The 18915-nt window shown below is 43.5% G+C and overlaps 1 protein-coding gene across 20 annotated transcripts in view; it reads right to left on the bottom strand.

Moving 5' to 3' along the window:
* epb41a (erythrocyte membrane protein band 4.1a) overlaps nt 1-18915 on the bottom strand; it is a 96889-nt gene that overhangs the window by 28960 nt on the left and 49014 nt on the right. For 4 of the 20 annotated variants that reach the window (XM_035992846.1, XM_035992837.1, XM_035992836.1 and 1 more), the window contains exons 4-16: nt 18353-18457; nt 18086-18128; nt 17928-18003; nt 17635-17853; nt 17177-17264; nt 14707-14859; nt 14472-14569; nt 14178-14353; nt 11704-11951; nt 9619-9696; nt 6336-6383; nt 2246-2308; nt 2088-2135 (exon numbers count right to left, since the gene is read on the bottom strand). In XM_035992846.1, coding sequence (XP_035848739.1) covers nt 2088-2135; nt 2246-2308; nt 6336-6383; nt 9619-9696; nt 11704-11951; nt 14178-14353; nt 14472-14569; nt 14707-14859; nt 17177-17264; nt 17635-17853; nt 17928-18003; nt 18086-18128; nt 18353-18457 — 1443 coding nt within the window. The remainder of the gene's footprint in view (nt 1-2087; nt 2136-2245; nt 2309-6335; nt 6384-9618; nt 9697-11703; nt 11952-14177; nt 14354-14471; nt 14570-14706; nt 14860-17176; nt 17265-17634; nt 17854-17927; nt 18004-18085; nt 18129-18352; nt 18458-18915) is intronic. The other 16 variants (XM_031278625.2, XM_031278630.2, XM_035992838.1 and 13 more) reach the window with 15 other exon arrangements.

Raw genomic sequence — 18915 nt, 5'->3', positions numbered from 1 at the left:
GCTAATAATAATACTAATGATCACATTGCATGACTTTACATGTCATGTAGCCCTTTGATTCACTGACAATATAACATATAATAACTAATGCAGCTTCAAAAGGGAAATTCACCAACATGTTTCCAAGCTGGAAGAACTACATGTCATCCCTCTCTCTAAAATGATTTAAACCAGCACAGGATGGCACAGACACGCATGCACGCACGCACGCGCACACACACACACACACACACACACACACACACACACACACACACACACACACACACACACAATGTGCTACAGTTAGATTCATGTAGAACATTAATCAAATGAAACTAAACTATAACCATGAGGACCAATGACTCTGTTGGTGACATCACAGACATACATGACTGGAAAGGAACAAGGAAGTATTGTCTTTTTCAATCCTCTCTGTCAGCAGACTCTTGTCAGGGCAGACAGTCTGACTGGTCACAACAGGAGACATAATGACCAGCCGGTTCCAGGGATCTGGTACTGAGCATGCTCACTGAGACACAGTGTTCATGTTGTTTACGCCTGTGCTTTTCCTGCTTTGACGAATCTAAATGTCTGCATCCTGGCAGAACAGCAGAGCAGGTAGTGAAACTGAAACTCCTCTGTGGCTGGGACACATGACATTCTCAGTCTTTAACTATTGTGCATATCCTACAAAGCACCACTTTTTAAACTCCTACGCCTGGAAGAACCGCTGTGTGATGTCGTCTGTGGTTCTGGAGGAGCTTCATCAAGTCTGGGAAAATAACCCCGATGATGTCATCAGGGTTATCCCAGCTTGGGGTTCGAGACTTCAAATTGGGGTTGTTGAATTTAAAAGATGTTTTAATTTCTAAAATCATTCCCCCTGACTGATGAGAACCAGGAGTTGCTTATAGCTTATACACATTTTGAACATCTACATACATCTTTTAAAATTGTATGTTTTTGACCACAGTAAGGCTACTCCATATGTCATACAGACAGATGGAGTGCATTCAGTGTTTCCCCTGGGTTTGTGGAAGACTTAGGTGCACGTGTTCGACAGGGAGTTTCAGGATCCTCCATGTTACATTTTTCAATAAAAAAAATGCGTTTTCACATCATTTTGGACAATAATAACAATGACAATCTAAAACAATGGAAAAGCTAGAGCAGATAATACATAAGTAACACGCAAAAAGCTTAAGACAAAACTTGCTAAAGAAGTCTCCTGGGGACCGACTACAATCATTAGATCTGAGGAAAGTCTATTAGTATGTCACGGCTTCTATCTTCCTATTGGCTGTTCTGCATGACTGTCAGTTGGGGTAGATGGGGCTTACCTAGTGACAAAGACTGCTAGCTAAAGGCTGTTTTATGCTTCTGCCTCGAACGTATGGCATACCCCCGCAGACCCCTCTGCGTCGCCGCGAACCCCCCTCCAAGCCCTCCGCCGCACCTCCAAAAATTTGTAACTTAGTGTCGGGGCGACGCAGACCGCAAGGACTGTGATTTGCCAACTCGTCCTGTGTGTTGATAGTCGGTGTTTCAAGCAGCCTACTGTAGCAACATGCTAGTTCACTGACATAAGCTTTGCAAATAAACTCAGACATATTTTGGTTACAATGACGGGGTTATCCGTTTGTAAAGTGTCTATATGTCAGTAACGTTTTGAAATTAGCACTTCGCCAGCAAGCAGTACTTTGTGGGCAGTTGTGCTACAGTTTGCTTGCTAACATAACATAAAATGGCTGGCAGACACCTCGCAAATAACCTCAGACTTATCACCCCCTAGCGTTATGGTGGTGAAATGCACCGCGATGCAAAGCAACTCTGACGCAGAACTCCGAAAGGGTCATGACGCCGTAGGAACGACGCCGTAGGAACGACGCCGTAGGAACGACGCCGTAGCTACGGCGTGGAGTTGACGCAGAAGCATAAAACAGCCTTAAGAAGGAACGAGAGCAGCTGTGTTGTTTGTTTCAGCACCAGCGGCCAAGCCACAGTACCAATTTAAACTAAAAAAAGAGACCTTTTTCCAATCATGTTTCATGAAATGAAAACATGAAATGACAAAGACAACGACAATGTGAAGTAAAGCTACTTGCATGAGAATCAGAGAGGAAAATAGTGCATGCCAAGCCTTTAGGGTTAAGCTGGAAACATGCAAGAAATGAAAAGAAACAGACGTGTCAAAGCAAAAACAAACCAACAGCGGCATGCAGCAAACAGCCAGAACACAGATGTGAAGAGTGAAGATACCAACCTCCAACATTAAATTGCTATGTCTGATATAAATAGTTTCACCCTCAAGTTTCTTAGCTCTTTTCTGTGGAAAATCAGGAAAAAGGAAGAGCTGGTTGGAAATATTGCAGAATTCATTCAAACATTTGAATATTTGATTTGCAATGGACTCCAACTTCGGCCATGGCATGAAGCACACAAAATGGGCTGTGGGGCTGCAGTTCCCAGCGTGGCCAGCTCAGCAGGGGAAGGTGAGGAACTCAGCTACATACACACACACACACACACACACACACACACACACACACACACACACACACACACACGCTTGTTTCACTTCTTTGTGGGGACCCGTCATTGACATAATGCATTCCCTAGCCCCTTACCCTAACCTTAACCATCACAACTAAATGCCTAACCTTAACCCTTACCCTCACCCTAACCTAATTCTAACCCTAATCCTAAAACCAAGTCATAACCCTCAAACAGCCCTTCAACCTTGTGGGATCCAGCATTTTGGGGCCCACAAGACTGTGCAGACCCCACAAGTATACTGTATTCCCCGGTTTTTGGACCCCACAAATATAGTAAAACAAGTAAGCACACACGCACACACACACACACACACACACACACACAAGCAGACACACACTCGCTGATGGAGTGGAGTCACATGCTGTGCATGCACAGGCTGCTGCAGTGTACAGGAGCAGCGCTGTGTGTCTGCTATCACTGCAGGAATTAGATTCTTTAAACAAAAAAAAAAAAAATAACATTCCCTTTCCCTTCATTATTTTCACATTTCAATTAGGGGTGTCACGGTTCTCCAAATCCATGATTCGATTCGACTTTCACTTTTCATTTTTTTTAGCAGGGACGGCAATGCCACATTAAGAGCCACTAAATGGCAGAATGGTACTATACAACATCAGTTTGAGTTTCTCAGAGTTTTATTTAGAGGCGCAATTGAATGCACCATTAGTTTAACGAGGGTCACATGACTTTAGAGAAACAGGAGGATCTGCAGAGAGCATTTCAGAGATTTTATCTGCAGAATCTCTGTGTGCATATCACATGAAAGTGAAGAGGATTTTCTGCAAGAAATGTGAGGAGATTTTGCGCTGATGTCCAGGATTAGTTTTGATAGTTTGTATTTTGTTTAGATCTTGTATGCTCTGAAAATCTTTAATAAACAGACTTTGATAAAAAAAAAAAAAAAAGAATCGTGACACCCCTAATTTTAATATGATGGCACCATTAATATTATCATCCAAATTCAACCTGCAAATGCTCAGCTTTAGGCTGACATGGTCTCTTATTCAGACAGAGTCATTTGGAGTGGTGTTTGTGGTGAAACGCGTGGTGAACGGAACCTCAGCTGATAAATGTGTTCAACTGTCTAGACCAGTGTGTCTCTTCAGTTCATCACACCATAAAGTAATATAGCTACTGTTAGGGAGAAAAGTTGTGACATGTTGAGAAAAAAGTCAGAATGTTACGAGAATAAAGTCAGAATTTTCCCAGAAAAAGACATAATAATAATAATTACTTAATATAGCTTGTGATTTTATATTTCAAGAGTAGAACTGTGTGATGATATGCTTAGATTGGGTCCATTAGACCAGTGGTTCCCAAAGTTGGGTCCTCAGCTAAAAGGGGTATCATTTTTTTACTAAAGTTTTCACTATAATTCCATCTATAAGTAAGACAATGACAGAACTATCATGGGTTTCATCGCCTTCTGTAATAAAACATCTAAAGCAAAAGTCCTATCGGACAGTGGACCCTGGGATGGTATGTCGTGGTCTAATCTGTGTCAGTTGAGGGGTTCTGGATGTGTTTAGACTACATGTGCATTTCCTGACTGTCCACATCTACTGTCCAGCTGCTATTTTTACAGCCAGAACAGATATCTGAGGAAAAATAAATCGCTGTGTCTGATACAATCAGTCTGAGCTGCAGTGTCTAATGTCTGCTCAGTGTCTCCAGGCTGGGACATTGTCTAATGTCTGCTCAGTGTCTCCAGGCTGAGACATTGTCTAATGTCTGCTCAGTGTCTCCAGGCTGGGACATTGTCTAATGTCTGCTCAGGGTCTCCAGTCTGGGACAGTGTCTCCAGGCTGGGACAGTGTCTAATGTCTGCTCAGTGTATCCAGGCTGAGACAGTGTCTCCAGGCTGGGACATTGTCTAATGTCTGCTCAGTGTCTCCAGGCTGGGACAGTGTCTGATGTCTGCTCAGGGTCTCCAGGCTGAGACAGTGTCTCCAGGCTGGGACAGTGTCTAATGTCTGCTCAGTGTCTCCAGGCTGGGACAGTGTCTAATGTCTGCTCAGTGTCTCCAGACTGAGACAGTGTCTAATCTCTGCTCAGTGTCTCCAGGCTGAGACAGTGTCTCCAGGCTGGGACAGTGTCTAATGTCTGCTCAGTGTCTCCAGGCTGGGACAGTGTCTAATGTCTGCTCAGTGTCTCCAGACTGAGACAGTGTCTAATCTCTGCTCAGTGTCTCCAGACTGAGACAGTGTCTCCAATCTGGGACAGTGTCTAATGTCTGCTCAGTGTCTCCAGGCTGAGACAGTGTCTCCAGGCTGGGACAGTGTCTACTGTCTGCTCAGGGTCTCCAGGCTGAGACAGTGTCTCCAGGCTGGGACAGTGTCTACTGTCTGCTCAGGGTCTCCAGGCTGAGACCGTGTCTAATGTCTGCTCAGTGTCTCCAGGCTGAGACAGTGTCTCCAATCTGGGACACTGTCTAATGTCTGCTCAGTGTCTCCAGGCTGAGACAGTGTCTCCAATCTGGGACACTGTCTAATGTCTGCTCAGTGTCTCCAGGCTGAGACAGTGTCTCCAATCTGGGACACTGTCTAATGTCTGCTCAGGGTCTCCAGGCTGCAAATGTTTTTTTACAGGATGGTAGGGGAAGAACCCGCCCTACTCTCCCTCTGAATGGCTAGTACTTGTTGCCTGCTCTGGTGGGATTGGTTATGTTTAGGCAAGAGGAGTGGGATTGGTTATGGTTAGGGTAAGAATGTCAGTGTAGCCAATCAGGGATGAGTTCCCTAATGAATATTCATGAGTCTTCCCCTACCATCCTGCAAAAAAAAAAAACTCACCTCCAGGCTGGCACAGCTTCTCCAGGCTGGGACAGTGTCTCCTTTTCTGATGCCATAAACATGGCTTTCATTGCATCTGTGAAGCTCATCTCCCATGATGCACCAGGGCACTACTGGAACTAAAACATGATGCCAACGTTTGATTTCATTCCACTATCCTAATCTATGGCGATAAAATGCTATTTGTGAAATCTCTAACTTCAGGTCTTCACAACCCCATGGGACACATACGCTGACAGACTGTCACCTGTCTACTATGATGGGGAATTCAAATAAACATCTTATTCTGACTAAGTTTAGCATAGAATTATGACTTTATGACTGAAAATACTGCAATTTCCTTGTACTGTTACGGCTTACTTCTCATATCATTACGATGTTGATCACAGCAGACAAATTTATTAACTCTGGGAGTTCTATATGGAATATACTGCTAGCTCATAACTATAATAGACCATGAAAACATCAAGTGTTGGCTTTATTGTTATCATTTCCCAATTCGGATTATGTTCCTACAGTATAAAGCTACAACCTGCCTCACACACACAAAGCCACAACAAAATCATTTTTGGTCACAATAACCAGAAACATCTGCAAATTCCTGGACGGACCGATTCAATCAGCAAAAACAGCTCTTTTCTTAAACAGAGATCGAACACATGAGAATGTGGCCCGACCAAAGGTATGCTCCCTCTTACCAACGCTATGTTGTGAACAATATAGCTGCATGTTTGCTTCTGGAGAAGGAGATACCGTGTTTTAAACAAGAAAACAGCTGCAGGGAATGGCAGTGACACAATAATAACTTGCACAATGGATTCATTTCTCTATGGTTTGGCCAGGCTCTTGTACATGTATGGGACACGTACAAGCCTTCACAAAAAGACACACAGCCAGAAATCATAAAGCAATCAGGAGACTAAAGCACCGGGTGTCTCTGCAATGGAAGAGCAAGTGAAAAGTATCTTCATGTGGAAGTGATGAAGGGATGAGGATGATGCTAACCTTCCTCACCCGCACCATCTCCGTCTTTGTTCTGTCCTGAGGAGAGTGCTGCTCCACCATCACAGGAGAGACACAGTTACTGTTTGTTAGGCTCCCACCCCAGTCCACTCAGCAACAAAGCATTTGTTACACAGTAAAAAAACATGTCATTGACTTCACGTGACACTATGGACAACTGATGGAACATACTGAACTATACTGAAGAAAAAAAAATTGTTCAGTTTTAGTCAAAAACTGATATTCATGCAAAAACATTTCCAGTTGTATAGCATAAACTCAAAATGATGGCCAGATGACCAACGTGAACAAATAAAGGCAGGTTCGTCAGAAAAAAGGAGCAATTATATATATTAAGACTGCTTATGATAAAGTCAGCATAATGGACATTTCCACATCATTTTAGCATTGCTCTTTTTAGATGAAACACAATGTGAATTCACCAATGAATTCCAGTCACTCCTACTTTGCCCTTCTTTTGTTAAATGGATACTTTTATTCAACCAGTTCTGTATCATAATGTTGGTAGTATGTGATTTACACATGGTCAATGGTTTACTTCCATCCAACTTACCAGGGCCCAGACCTCCCCGCTCACAGGACAGCACAACAACTCCAAGTGAGGTGTTGCTCTGCTGCCAGCTGTGGGCCTGTTGCTTCAGACAAACTACAGACTGGGCTTCAAAATACGGGCACGAGTACAGAAGTAGATCGAGAGAGACAGCCGCCCCGCTCTCTCTCACTGATCAAATATAAACCAAGATTCTGTTACTGTACTGCCTATTTCTCCCCTCTAGGGTTTGCTAGGGCTGCAACTAACGATTATTTGGATTAGTTGTTTTGGTCTCTAAAATGTCAGAAAATAGTGAAAAATGTGGATCAGTGTTTCCCAAAGCCCAAGATGACGTCCTCAAATGTCTTGTTTTGTTCCACCACTCAAAGATATTCAGGAGAGAAGAAACTAGAACATATTCACATTTAACACACTAACTTCACACAAGTTTCACTGTTTATACATAAAAAATGACTCCAACTGATTAATGGATTATCAAAATAGTTGGAGATTAATTTAATAGTTGACCGAAATATATTCCAGCTCTCCATTTGAGACTGATGGTTACCAGCCAGCCACCATTCTGTGTCTATACAGACGAGCTGGATGTATTACAATGGGTAACGTCAGCCAGCAGGGAGCGTTACTAGGCAGGTGTGGCGCAGTGCATTCTGGTAGTTGTATGTTTTCTACCTTTTGATCGGAGCGGGGCTGAGCAGGTGACGGGGCGGAGCGGGGCGGGGCTAAGCACCTGACTGGGCTGAGGGGGGCTGAGCATGTGACTGGGTGGAGCGGGGCGGGGCTGAGCATGTGACTGGGTGGAGCAGGGTGGGGCTGAGCATGTGACTGGGTGGAGCGGGGCGGGGCTGAGCATGTGACTGGGTGGAGCAGGGTGGGGCTGAGCATGTGACTGGGTGGAGCCGGGCGGGACTGAGCGTGTGACTGGGTGGAGCAGGGTGGGGCTGAGCGAACTGGCGACAGGTAGGCCCCTTTCACGTTTCCGTTTATCTGTAACGGGCAGGCAAACTTTGCAAGCCCTTAGACACCTAAAGACAATGTCAGGTTTTCCAGAGTTGGGTTCTGCCATGATACTGTCATTAAGTTACAATAGTGTTAATTCTAGCAAAAAAGAAATATAACATCGTATACGACGTGGTAAGAGAGTATTTAGATATTAACATAGTTCAGTATGGTATGAGCTATGATATATAGTGTAAGGTGTAATGTAATACTAACTGTAATACTTCTCATACTGTACTGTGTTCATATGTTATACTCTCTAAAGTACTCTCTATTGTTATGGGTTTGGTTTGTTCTGTGTTTTGTTTTATTGTGGTGGTCTGTTTTTTCTGTTTTGTATTTTTGCCCTGTTTCCTGTTTTATTTTGACGGTCTGGTTTGCTGTCTTGTCTTGTCTTGTTTTACTTCCTGTGTTTTCCCACCCTTATGATTGCCCTAATGTGTTCCACCTGTTTCCCAGCCTTGTGTCACCTGTCTTGTGTTTCCTCGTTACCCTGCGTATTTAGTCTTTGTCTTCCCCTTTCATTTTGTGTCCTGTCGGTGTGTTTCAGTAAGTGTGCCTGTGTTTGTTATTTTCCCTGCGGGTTTTTTTTTTTTTTTGTTCCTGTCATATCTCCCAGTGTCAGCTCTCGTTAGTTTCTATGCTTCTTGTTTGTTTATTCCAGTTGTTTGCACTCCCTTGGTTTTTTGGATTCTCTTTGTCTTCATTTTTGGTATTGTTTTTTTGCCTGCTGCTGCGCTCAGGACTTCCTTGGTTTATTTTTGTGTTTTTTCAATAAATCCTCATCTTCAACTTTCTCCTGCCTGCCTGCTTTCCCTGCATTTGGGTCCACTATCTCCTGCTACACACAGTTATTTGTTCTTATTTCATTTTATTTTGATGTCTCTATTTCCCTGAACTTATTTCTGTCTCTGTGCTGTTGAATGTTCCCTCTGGGATCAATAAAGGCTTATCTCCTCTTATACTGATCAGAAAAGATTTATGGCAATATTAGATGTTTACATTATTTTACATGAATGAGATCTTGCACTTTGTTTTTATCAAATCCAGCAAATGGAATGTTAGAAGAATCAGACATTTTGTCTGGCCAACAATAACTGAACTGACTGCTCCCGTAAGATGTATTATATTACAATATATATGCTGATGTCAAGATATACAATCACATTTGTGGTACTTTAGGGTTTTATCCATACTGCTGACTCCTACAGAGCAGGGGACAGAATACGCTTTGAGCCACCTCTTGCTTGTAATGTGAAAAACCTGTGCACAAGGTATTCAGAGCGATCAAAAAAACAGCAACAAGAAGCACCTGGAACTAATGAGCAGAATAGTGAGTGTGACAGGGCTCTGCTGTGGAGATGAACATTATGCTGACTGCAGCAGTCAGTGCACCGTGTACACGGGGAAACATGGAGGGAGGGGGGGCAGAGCAGAAAACAGGGAGATAAGGCCCTGATTCTCTCTGCATTTCTTAAATAAAGGCCACTATATGATCGTTTACAGTACGCATCATACATAGATTTCTCTTTCTTTGATGCATTTACCTTACTGAGTTAAACTCTTTTTTTTTTCCTTTGTTACCCTCAAAGACACAGTGCATGCTGTTTTGCCAAATGTTCGGACTCACTACGTATAATGTAGCTTTAGTTTTATCTAGTTCCAAGCGGTTCCAACACGGTTTCAGGCTGATCATGCATCAAGCAAACAAACCTGGCTCTTTTTCTCTCTCTTCCCATTGGCGGTGGTGACAGAGGGCGAGTGTCTGCGCTCTCTCCGGGCCACTGTCTGCTAGCACAGACAAAGCTCACACATCAGGATCCATTCCAGCCAGGGCTAAAAGCTGTCCTTTTGGTCAACACCGGCTACACTGACACTAAATCATATACAGAATGTTCCTCCCATCATATACACTACAGTGAGGAACAGGCTCCATGTGAACACTTAAAGCAATAGTTATAGTTAACAATAGTTCAACATTATTTTGCAAAGAATGAAATGAGTGCATTTATCAAAATGTGGAAAACTTGCTTTGAGATCAGCCATTAGCTGTGACTTGCTAAAAAGAGAGGAAATGTTAACCTGTAGCAATGAAGCAAGAGTTATTTATGCAACTACGGTTCTATGAATTCTAGATGACCATCAGAGGCTTCCATGCAGCCTAATCCAGTGCAGTGGCTGCTTGTTGTGAAATGAATAATTGTGCTTTTTTATGTATTTGCATGTTTTAATCTTTCTATCTTTCTTTTATTTCTCAATTGTTTCTCTCTTCAAAGACAACAGGTTAATGGGGAGCAAAAGCACTCCTTCATTACAGAGAGCAGCCGACTGCTAAACAGGGTGAGCAACACTCCGATCCAATCAGCTCCTTCAGTAACCAGACACAGGTTAATAGTACTGACACTTACAAAATGAGCGAGCAAACGATGTGGAGCGACAAAGGAAGTTTACACACAGTGGGGAGCATCTGCTCTGGAATCACAACTAAGAAAGGAAAACGCTTTGACAAGTGAAAGCAATCGTCAGAGAGACATGGACTTACTATAAGGAGGTTGTCTACCACTGAGGGAAAAAATAAATCATTTCATAAATAGCCGGCGCTGGCTAATGTTTTGCTGATCACTGTAGGCGCTAACACTTCCACTTCAAATTGAACTTACTTTAAAGTGCTCATATTATGCTTTTTGGCTTTTCCCCTTACCTTTATTGTGTTATATATATTTTTGTGCACGTTATAGGTTTACAAAGTGAAAAGTCCACCCCAAAGGGACTTACCATCTCCAACAGAAAACACTGTTCACAAACTGCTCCAAACAGCTCTACTGTAGTCCAGCCTTTACTTCAGAGACAAACGTGGTCACTTTGGAACACATGTTATAATGCTCGCCTAGCTGCTAGCGTGGCACGCCCTCATACTCTGCTTCTGACTGGCTAGTAGTCCTTACCTAGCTACTGCGCATGTGCAACTCCCAACAAAGATGGAACAGAAGTGTGATGCCTCACTCGGTAAAACAGAGAGCTCAACACACAGGGTGAAAAGGGGAGCTGCAGCAATGTGCAGTACAACAAAAATGAAAATTTGAAAATGAAACCATGTAAACCTATTCGGATATAACCTCTAAATACAATTATGAACCTGAAAATGAGCATAATATGAGCACTTTAAAACTAACAGAAAGAGAATACTTAGTGTTCCAGTTGAGTCAGTGTAGCCTTGATGGTCTTCAGAGCATGAAACCGTAGCTCCAACCACGCCGTTACAGGGCTACTAGCCAAGAGTCTTTCCAAAGCTTTTAGTTTCATCCTGCAGTCCTGGATTATTGCAAGAAGATACAATGGACATCTTGATGATGACATGGGCTGCCCGACATCATCCCAAATCACATGTGACGTTGTTGATATTAAATACTTGACCTACGCAGGATGGGTAACAACTATAGTGTAAAGCACTGCCTCTGGTGGTCAGGAAGAATTCATTTTTAGGCAAATTCCATTTCCGTAAACGATAGACTCACTTCACACATGCAAAACCACATGACTTTCCTTCTTGCTGCAACTTCAAAGTCAAACTCAGTCACTCCCATGGGGCCAGGCACATTCCTTACATTTTACTGTAAACGTATGGCACCCATACAGTGACTAATTTGACCAGTGGGATTATATTTCTTTATTAATACCGTCTTCACTGTTGGTGATCACTGACTGCAGAGGCCCTGTCCCCTCCCCTTTTTGTTCAATATTGTACAGAGTGAAAACTTGATGGCACCTAAAGCCCATGTGCTGGCGTGTGTCCCCTACCTTGATGTCTGGAGTGGCCTCTGGTCTGGGGCTGTGGCTCTTGGTGTGTTCGGCTGGCTGACCCTCTGCCTTCCCCGCTGCCTTCCTGTCTGCAGAGCGCTGGCCTTTGGCTGTGGAGCCGTCATGGTGGTTAGAGCGTGGCAGGGCGGGTAGCAGCGGCGAGGGACTCCCCTCCCCCGGAGACACCGCACACATAACAGGCGCGCTGACCGGACGAGTGGATTTATTGTCAGGAGTGGATGCCATGGCTGGAGTGAACGGAGAAAAATCCAAAAGTTAACTCTGACCAATAAGTGTGTTAGACACATTTCCCAGCATGGCCTCCCTAAACTTCCTGCAGATTTCTGCATGCTGTTGTTTGACGCTGCGTTAAGATGTCATTCAGTTTCATTCACCTCCAAACATTAACAACTGATCATGTCCATCCATTTATTTTCAGACACATATCAGCACTTCTCACTGCTGTTGGCCATGTGGCCCAGTGAGACAGATTCACTAAACCCATCTGGGAGAAGTGTATGGTGGCCCCTGAGACTTACCAGGCTACATGGGCTATAAGAATGAATGAATGACTGAATCGTTTACTTCGTTTTACATTATAATGAACAAAGCATGACCATTTGTTTGAACATGCAATTAACAAAAACATTATTAAACACGTTTACACCAATCCATTTCATACGATAAAAGAGGAACAGGCTTGTGTTCACCCCCTCCCCCATGCAGTGTTCAGGTGTACAGATGACTTCATGGTAATATGTAGATATAGATATATTCTTCCAATGAAATCATCATTTTTTTCTTCTAAATTAGTTAAGCTACTCCACAATCTTTCTAAGAACCCCCTGGCAACTGTAGAAGTCCCCCCCCCCCGGGGAACACGTACCCCTGGTTGGAAAACTTAAGGTTACGACGGTAACCCCGGTTCTCTGATAGCATGAGTGAGGTATCTCACATATGGGTACGCCTCCCCACATATCCCTCAGAAGCACTTTCTCACTACGCCAGCCATGATTGGCTGGCCACGTCTGACGCAAGGCGCACAAGGGGCAGGCCCTTATATAACCCACAGCCCGTGCGCCGTACCGTCATTCAAGGTAGCAACCTTGTAGAACTGTACTGTAGAAGTTTGGTACCATTCTGGGCATTATTAGTGGGGTAATTTACGAGATACACCTTTGGTTCCATTAGCGCCTGCACTAAGCCAGATAGCGCTAACTCGACCAATGTTAAACCAAGGGAAAAAAAGCTTCTGGGGGGGTGTTTGGCTCGAGGTCATGGTGCAAGGACCCTAGGGTGAAATTACTCTGAACCATCCCTTTAATTAATTGTAAAGGCTCCGCTACACTGAGTGTTAACTGACTACACGTTATGTGTAGCAGTGTGTGCAGTTCTTATTAAACCTCCATGACAACATAAAAATTCAAGTTTGTGTACACATAGCCTACATCAGACGCCGGTCAGGTCATCGCGAGTATTGACTGACAGAGTGACAGTGGGATGGTGAGATAACTTACTGCTGCAATTTACATTACATAAATACATAAACGTTACATAAAGTTAGCAAACACCAGGAAAACACAGAGCAGAGCCAGCCCCCTACCTTAGGACAGCTGCAGCTGCAACAGGGAGTTCAACCCAAGTTGGTAAGCTGGCTAGCAACTTTATTGTTTGTTAACGTTGTTAAGTGTTTGTTAGCTTGTTAACGCTACCAGTTAGCTAACGTTGGCATGTTTAATGTTAACAGTAATGTTACCGTTAACGTTACCGTTAACAGCTAACGAGTCAGGAGCCGATGTTTGCATTCACAGTGAGTGCACTGATGATAACGTTACGTTAAGACTAAGAGGCAAAACTCTGCAACAGCTCAATCATGTCACTGATGTTACCACTTAACGTTACTGACTTACTCCTCTTCATCCCCTATGGGACATAAATCTCTCTATTGCATTTATATCTTGGCAACATGCTGCGAATCTCCCTGGGATAGGTGCATCTTGTCTAGCAGCTCCTCCAACTTCTAGACACACCAGCTAGCAGAGCCGATTCTAGCTTTTTGAGGGCCAAAAGCACAGCATTGTTGTTGCCAACTGGGCCTTTGTTTGTGGTGTGACTGATTCACCTCTAGTCTCTAATCTTTTCAGATGAATTTAAATAAAAAGGTTGATGATTGATCATATAATCATTTTCAAAACATTCAAAACTACTGTTATTTCTGTTTCAAAAGGCAGCAATAAATAACATTCAAATTTAGAGTGTTCATGTGATTTCATACATTAGCAGTGAAATTAATTAATGTATAATAATCGTGATAATTGTGAAACCGTGATTATTTTTCAGACTATAATCGTACCAACAAAATCTATAATCGTTGCATCCCTAGTCTGAACTGGGCTTAAAAGAACACAAGATCCAGGGGGTAGCCATGATGTCACAGGCCTACACCTCCACCAACAGCAGGGGGAACAGTGTACCTCCATCCAGGCTGCGGGAGTTCCTCTTGCTGGACGAGCGCTGGAACAGAGGAGCCGGTCTGTCGATCAGAGAGCTGGCCTGTCTGCTCTGAGCCTGAGTCCGGCCGCTGTAGCGGAACTTGGAGCCCAACGCCAGGAACTTCCTGGGAGTGGTGACCATCTCAGTGGAGGTCAGCCTACGGACACAGATCACTGAGACTGATCTTCTGAGCTGACTCTGGGTCAGACAGCAGCAAGCACATTCAGTTCCTTCAACTCAAACACTGCACAGCCATGGGAACACACAACACCTACCTGAAGAAGGTGTGATGCTCCACACACACCTTCCACAGCTTCTTGGCTGCCTTGTAATTGGGTAGTTTGAAGCCAATGGCACTCTCATATTGTTCCACCTGTTGAAATGAGAAACACAGACCTGCTAGAAAGATGACAGATGAAATCATCGGTATGGTTCCCTTTATGGTTAGGGTGAGTTGAGTGTTGAACAATGGACTACAGATGTTACAGGTGATATGAGAACATGCTGTACCTCGGACGGTCGGATTTTGATGAAGAAGCTGCTGCGTTTGTATGAGACCTTGAGGACTTTGGGCCAGGGGAAACGGTTGATCCTCAGTTTGTCTTTGTAAACCATCAGACCACTGGAGCAAACCCCCAGCATGATGTCAACACCGTCCAGATCCTGGCAGAAAGATGTCCATTAACAATCAACAGGATAGGCACACTTCACAAAGCTAAGAGCCTTCAAGGAAATGAACGACAAAGATAAAGAAAGATCTTAAACGGGTGACCAATAAAAGGAATTAATTAATGTGTGCTTAAGACTGTTGGAGGATTTGATCCTGGTGGTGGACAGTGCTGTCTGAAGAACAACGCATGGCATCGCAGGTTGACATCAGAAAGCAACAGTTTTATCACGTTTCCTCCCTGGATCAACACATCCTGGCTACCGTCCCTTTTAAACTTTCTGTCTGTTTGATGAATGTGATCAGTGGTTCCCAAACTTTTTCTGCAGGGCCCCCCTTTTGTAGACAAATATATTGAATTGAGATCAGCCGTTTCTCCGTAAAGGGGCGAGAGAGAGAGAGAGAGAGAGAGAGAGAGAGAGAGCGAGAGAGAGAGACAGGTGTGTTTCTCCGTGAAGGGATAGTCAACGAGACAATGCGATTGGACTGGGAGATTAGCAGTGGGCGCCTGAGATGACCTGTGGTCACCACTCTGTATTCTCGTGTCTTTGTTTGGTAGTTGTGGTGTTTGGTGTGGCTTCATCCTCTGCGTCACGTTTCCCTGCCAGTCCTTTTTACAGACTGGTCCATGTAGCAGAACCATGCAGCATTTATTCATTCATTATTATTTAGCTTCAATTAACACGCATCAAATGAACTGTAACCTTGCAACAAGGGTGGAGTGTGTTGCACTGAAATTGGTAACTTAATTTTTTGTTTTCAACTTTTACCATGCATTGGTGTCTAATGGGAATAAGAATATTTGTAATTGGTCCAATATTGAGTAAGAACTCTGTACCTAGTGTTTGTAAACCGGGCTGCAATGTAACCCTATAGGACAAATGTTCAGCGTCAGTCAGTGTCCACTAAAAGTTCTGTTTTTGCCGCTGACAGGCTCAGATTATTATTCTAAGTGTCTGACAACATTATGGAAAGGATCGCTACAGAGATAGACCTTTTTGTTAAAGAGTAAGATCCTTTTTGTTTAACATGAAACAGCCCAGAAATCACCATCACCAAACCCACCAGACTCCATGTAAATAATCAGTACTTTTAGCGTGTATAGAGCCAGCATATTTCCACATGTAAATGGGTGAATTAAGGGTTTATTTCAACCAAACCAGAGCGGTGATTGTTGGAACAGTGGAAAGACAAACCAAGACGGCTTTTGATAGTTTTATTTTGTTTCTGTCCACTTTGAATGAAGTGTGTTTTACCATGCTAAAATAACTGATTATGTACATGGAGTCTGGGGGCTGTTTCATGTTCATAAAAGCTGTCATTCAACTTTATAAAAGCCATCCAAATAATGTTTATTGATGTTTACAAAATAATTATTATACATTGATTTTATATTACACTAAACTAAAATAACAAATTATAGCATTACTAATAATTACTAAACATTATTAACCACCATTTCATTGTTTGTTAACAGTACAATAACTATTATTAACTATTAAGTTAAATACCTATCAATTTACCAGTTTAGGTTGTTATGAAGTGTATTTTTATTTACAAAAATACATTTTACATTCTCAGTCTGACTCAGTCAAAGTGTTCCTAATATACCAGTGGTGATCAGCACACAGCATGTGTTTAAAGTGTTTTCTCTTGTTAGCTTTATGGGAGGAGAGAAGTTGTACTCTGCTGCGTTTGCATGCTCAGCAGCTGTTTTATAGTGCAGCGTCAGCATCCTCCACCGGGGGGCAGTACAGCCCTCTACCACAGGCGCTTAAATCCCTCTCTGACGTAAACACATTGACCTGATTTCCACTGTAAAAGCTCATAAGTCACATGTCTTCCTGCTTTCCAGGCCAGGTGTGTATGCTCCTCTGATGCATGAGTGGTAAAGAAAAAAATGACATGTAATGTAATGTAACAGATGTCTATGCATTTAGTTTTCATGGAGCATTGGAAGACTGAATCCTATCACGCCCAGATTAAGTTGCCCAATGTAATGTATGTTGTATTTGAAGCGCACAGAGTTTTTACAGCAGGGAGATTGGGGGGTCCGAGTATGGCCGACGGTAACGTACGGCTAATTCACCGTTGTTAACTTCCTGTTGCTGACTCTTGTAAAAACAAGGCTAAAGTAAATAGTTAAAACCACATACCGTTAGAAAGGTAACACCATTAAATTAACTGAAAACATTACAAGATGATTTATATTTGTATTTGATTGAACTTCAGCCAAAACGTGTCCGAGTGCGGACACAGTTCCGTTACTTATGAGGCACTTTGTCGAGCATTAGAGAGCAGCTGAAGGCTCACCTTGGCCTGGTGCAGGTCCACTCCGTACATGGACAGTTTCTTGGCGTTCTCCAGGAACATCAGGTCTGCCTGGGCTGGACTCATTGACCTGCACAACACCACAGCACCAATCACACACAAGCTGTGAGTTACTGGGACTGTGGAGATCATTTACATCGAGGAATCCAGACAGGAACAATCAGCAACCACAGCACCTCCATTCAAACCATTCAACCAAACCCTCTGATTCATCCTTTATTTAAGCCTCTCTTGTTAATAATTACATGGAGTTACTTCTGTGAATTCAAGTGCATTTACATAAGTGCTGTCATTTTTCAAAATTACTTAGTGACTCCATTTATGCTCCTTTAGTAATTTTACTTCAGATACCTAATTGCATTTTGGAAGGCACTATTTATGTACTTTTCCTGTGTACATTTTGAATCCAGGGTAAAGAGAGAGAAGCCCAGTGGTCTGACCTGTAGGTACGGTGGAGCTCCATCATTTTGTCCTCCAGCTCCTTGGTCTGACCCTGGGCCATCTTCATCTCCTTAGCGTAATGGCTGCCGTGCACCTCGGGGTCGTACTCGCCCAGCTCCGACTGCAGGGCATAGGAACCCAGCAGGGACAGGGTGACGAAGGAGCAGGGCAGGCGGCCCTGCAGGATGTCCTTCCGCAGCTGGAGACACAGGTAGTACCTGCAGAGCACAAACATCTGTATGGAACTCCGCATTCATAATAACAGATACCTAGCAGTTGAACCATGCAGTACCTGGTTATGTCTTCAGACAGCTGGGCTGGGTCTGGTGGGTAGAATTTCACATTGAAGGTGAAGTTATAGTTGGCCCCTGTGGGAGAAAAGGAAGATGTGATAAATACATGTAAACATGTATGAGAAACATGAAAATGAGAACAGAAAGTTCCACTCACCTCGTACCTGCCGGCGGATTTCCTTGGTTAGGTCCATCCAGGTCTGATCGAGAAAATTAGGGATTGATATCATCAAACACTGTTAAGTGTAACAAGTCCTTCAACACCACAGGTTGATCTCATCTCATCTCATCTAATCCTGTCTAATCTAATCCCATCTAATCTCATCTAATCTAACCATTGATGACATAAAATACATAGAAAGTGAAATGGCTGAGGTTGGGATGTTGTAATACTAGCTAATGACTCATTATTAATCCAGCTGACCTTCATGGTGGCTGTCTCCGTGACGACCAGACCGTAGTAGTCTTTCTCCAGCAGGTTGAGGTGGTCACACACCTTCAGGAACAGCTCCTGGCCTTTGGCATGTTTCTGACATACAGAGAACAAGACACATTAAACACCAGGGAGGCTGAAAAGTGTGATACACACTCTGGTCCCCATTTTTGAACAGGGGAACCACCACCCTGGTCTGCCACTCCTTTGGCACAGACTTCCACGCAATGTTGAAGAGCCGTGTCATCCAAGACAGCCCCTCCACATCCAGAGCTTTCAGCATTTCTGGACAGATCTCTGAGTTTTTTGACTAACTCAGTGACTTCCACCAGGGAAATTGCTCTACCATAGAGGGTGTGTTAGCTGGATTCAGGAGTTCTTCAAAGTGCTCCTTCCACCGCCTACTTACCTCCTCAGTTGAAGTCAACAGTGTCCCATCCTTGTACACAGCTTAGATGGTTCCCTGTTTCCCCCTCCTGAGGTGGCGAACGGTTTCCAGAAGCACCTTGGTGCCGACCGAAAGTCTTCTTCTCCATGTCTTCTCCAAACTTTGG

This window comes from Sander lucioperca, chromosome 16 (genome assembly GCF_008315115.2).
Source record: "Sander lucioperca isolate FBNREF2018 chromosome 16, SLUC_FBN_1.2, whole genome shotgun sequence".
Taxonomy (NCBI): Eukaryota; Metazoa; Chordata; class Actinopteri; order Perciformes; family Percidae; genus Sander; species Sander lucioperca.
This window is presented reverse-complemented; position numbering and strand designations above follow the sequence as displayed.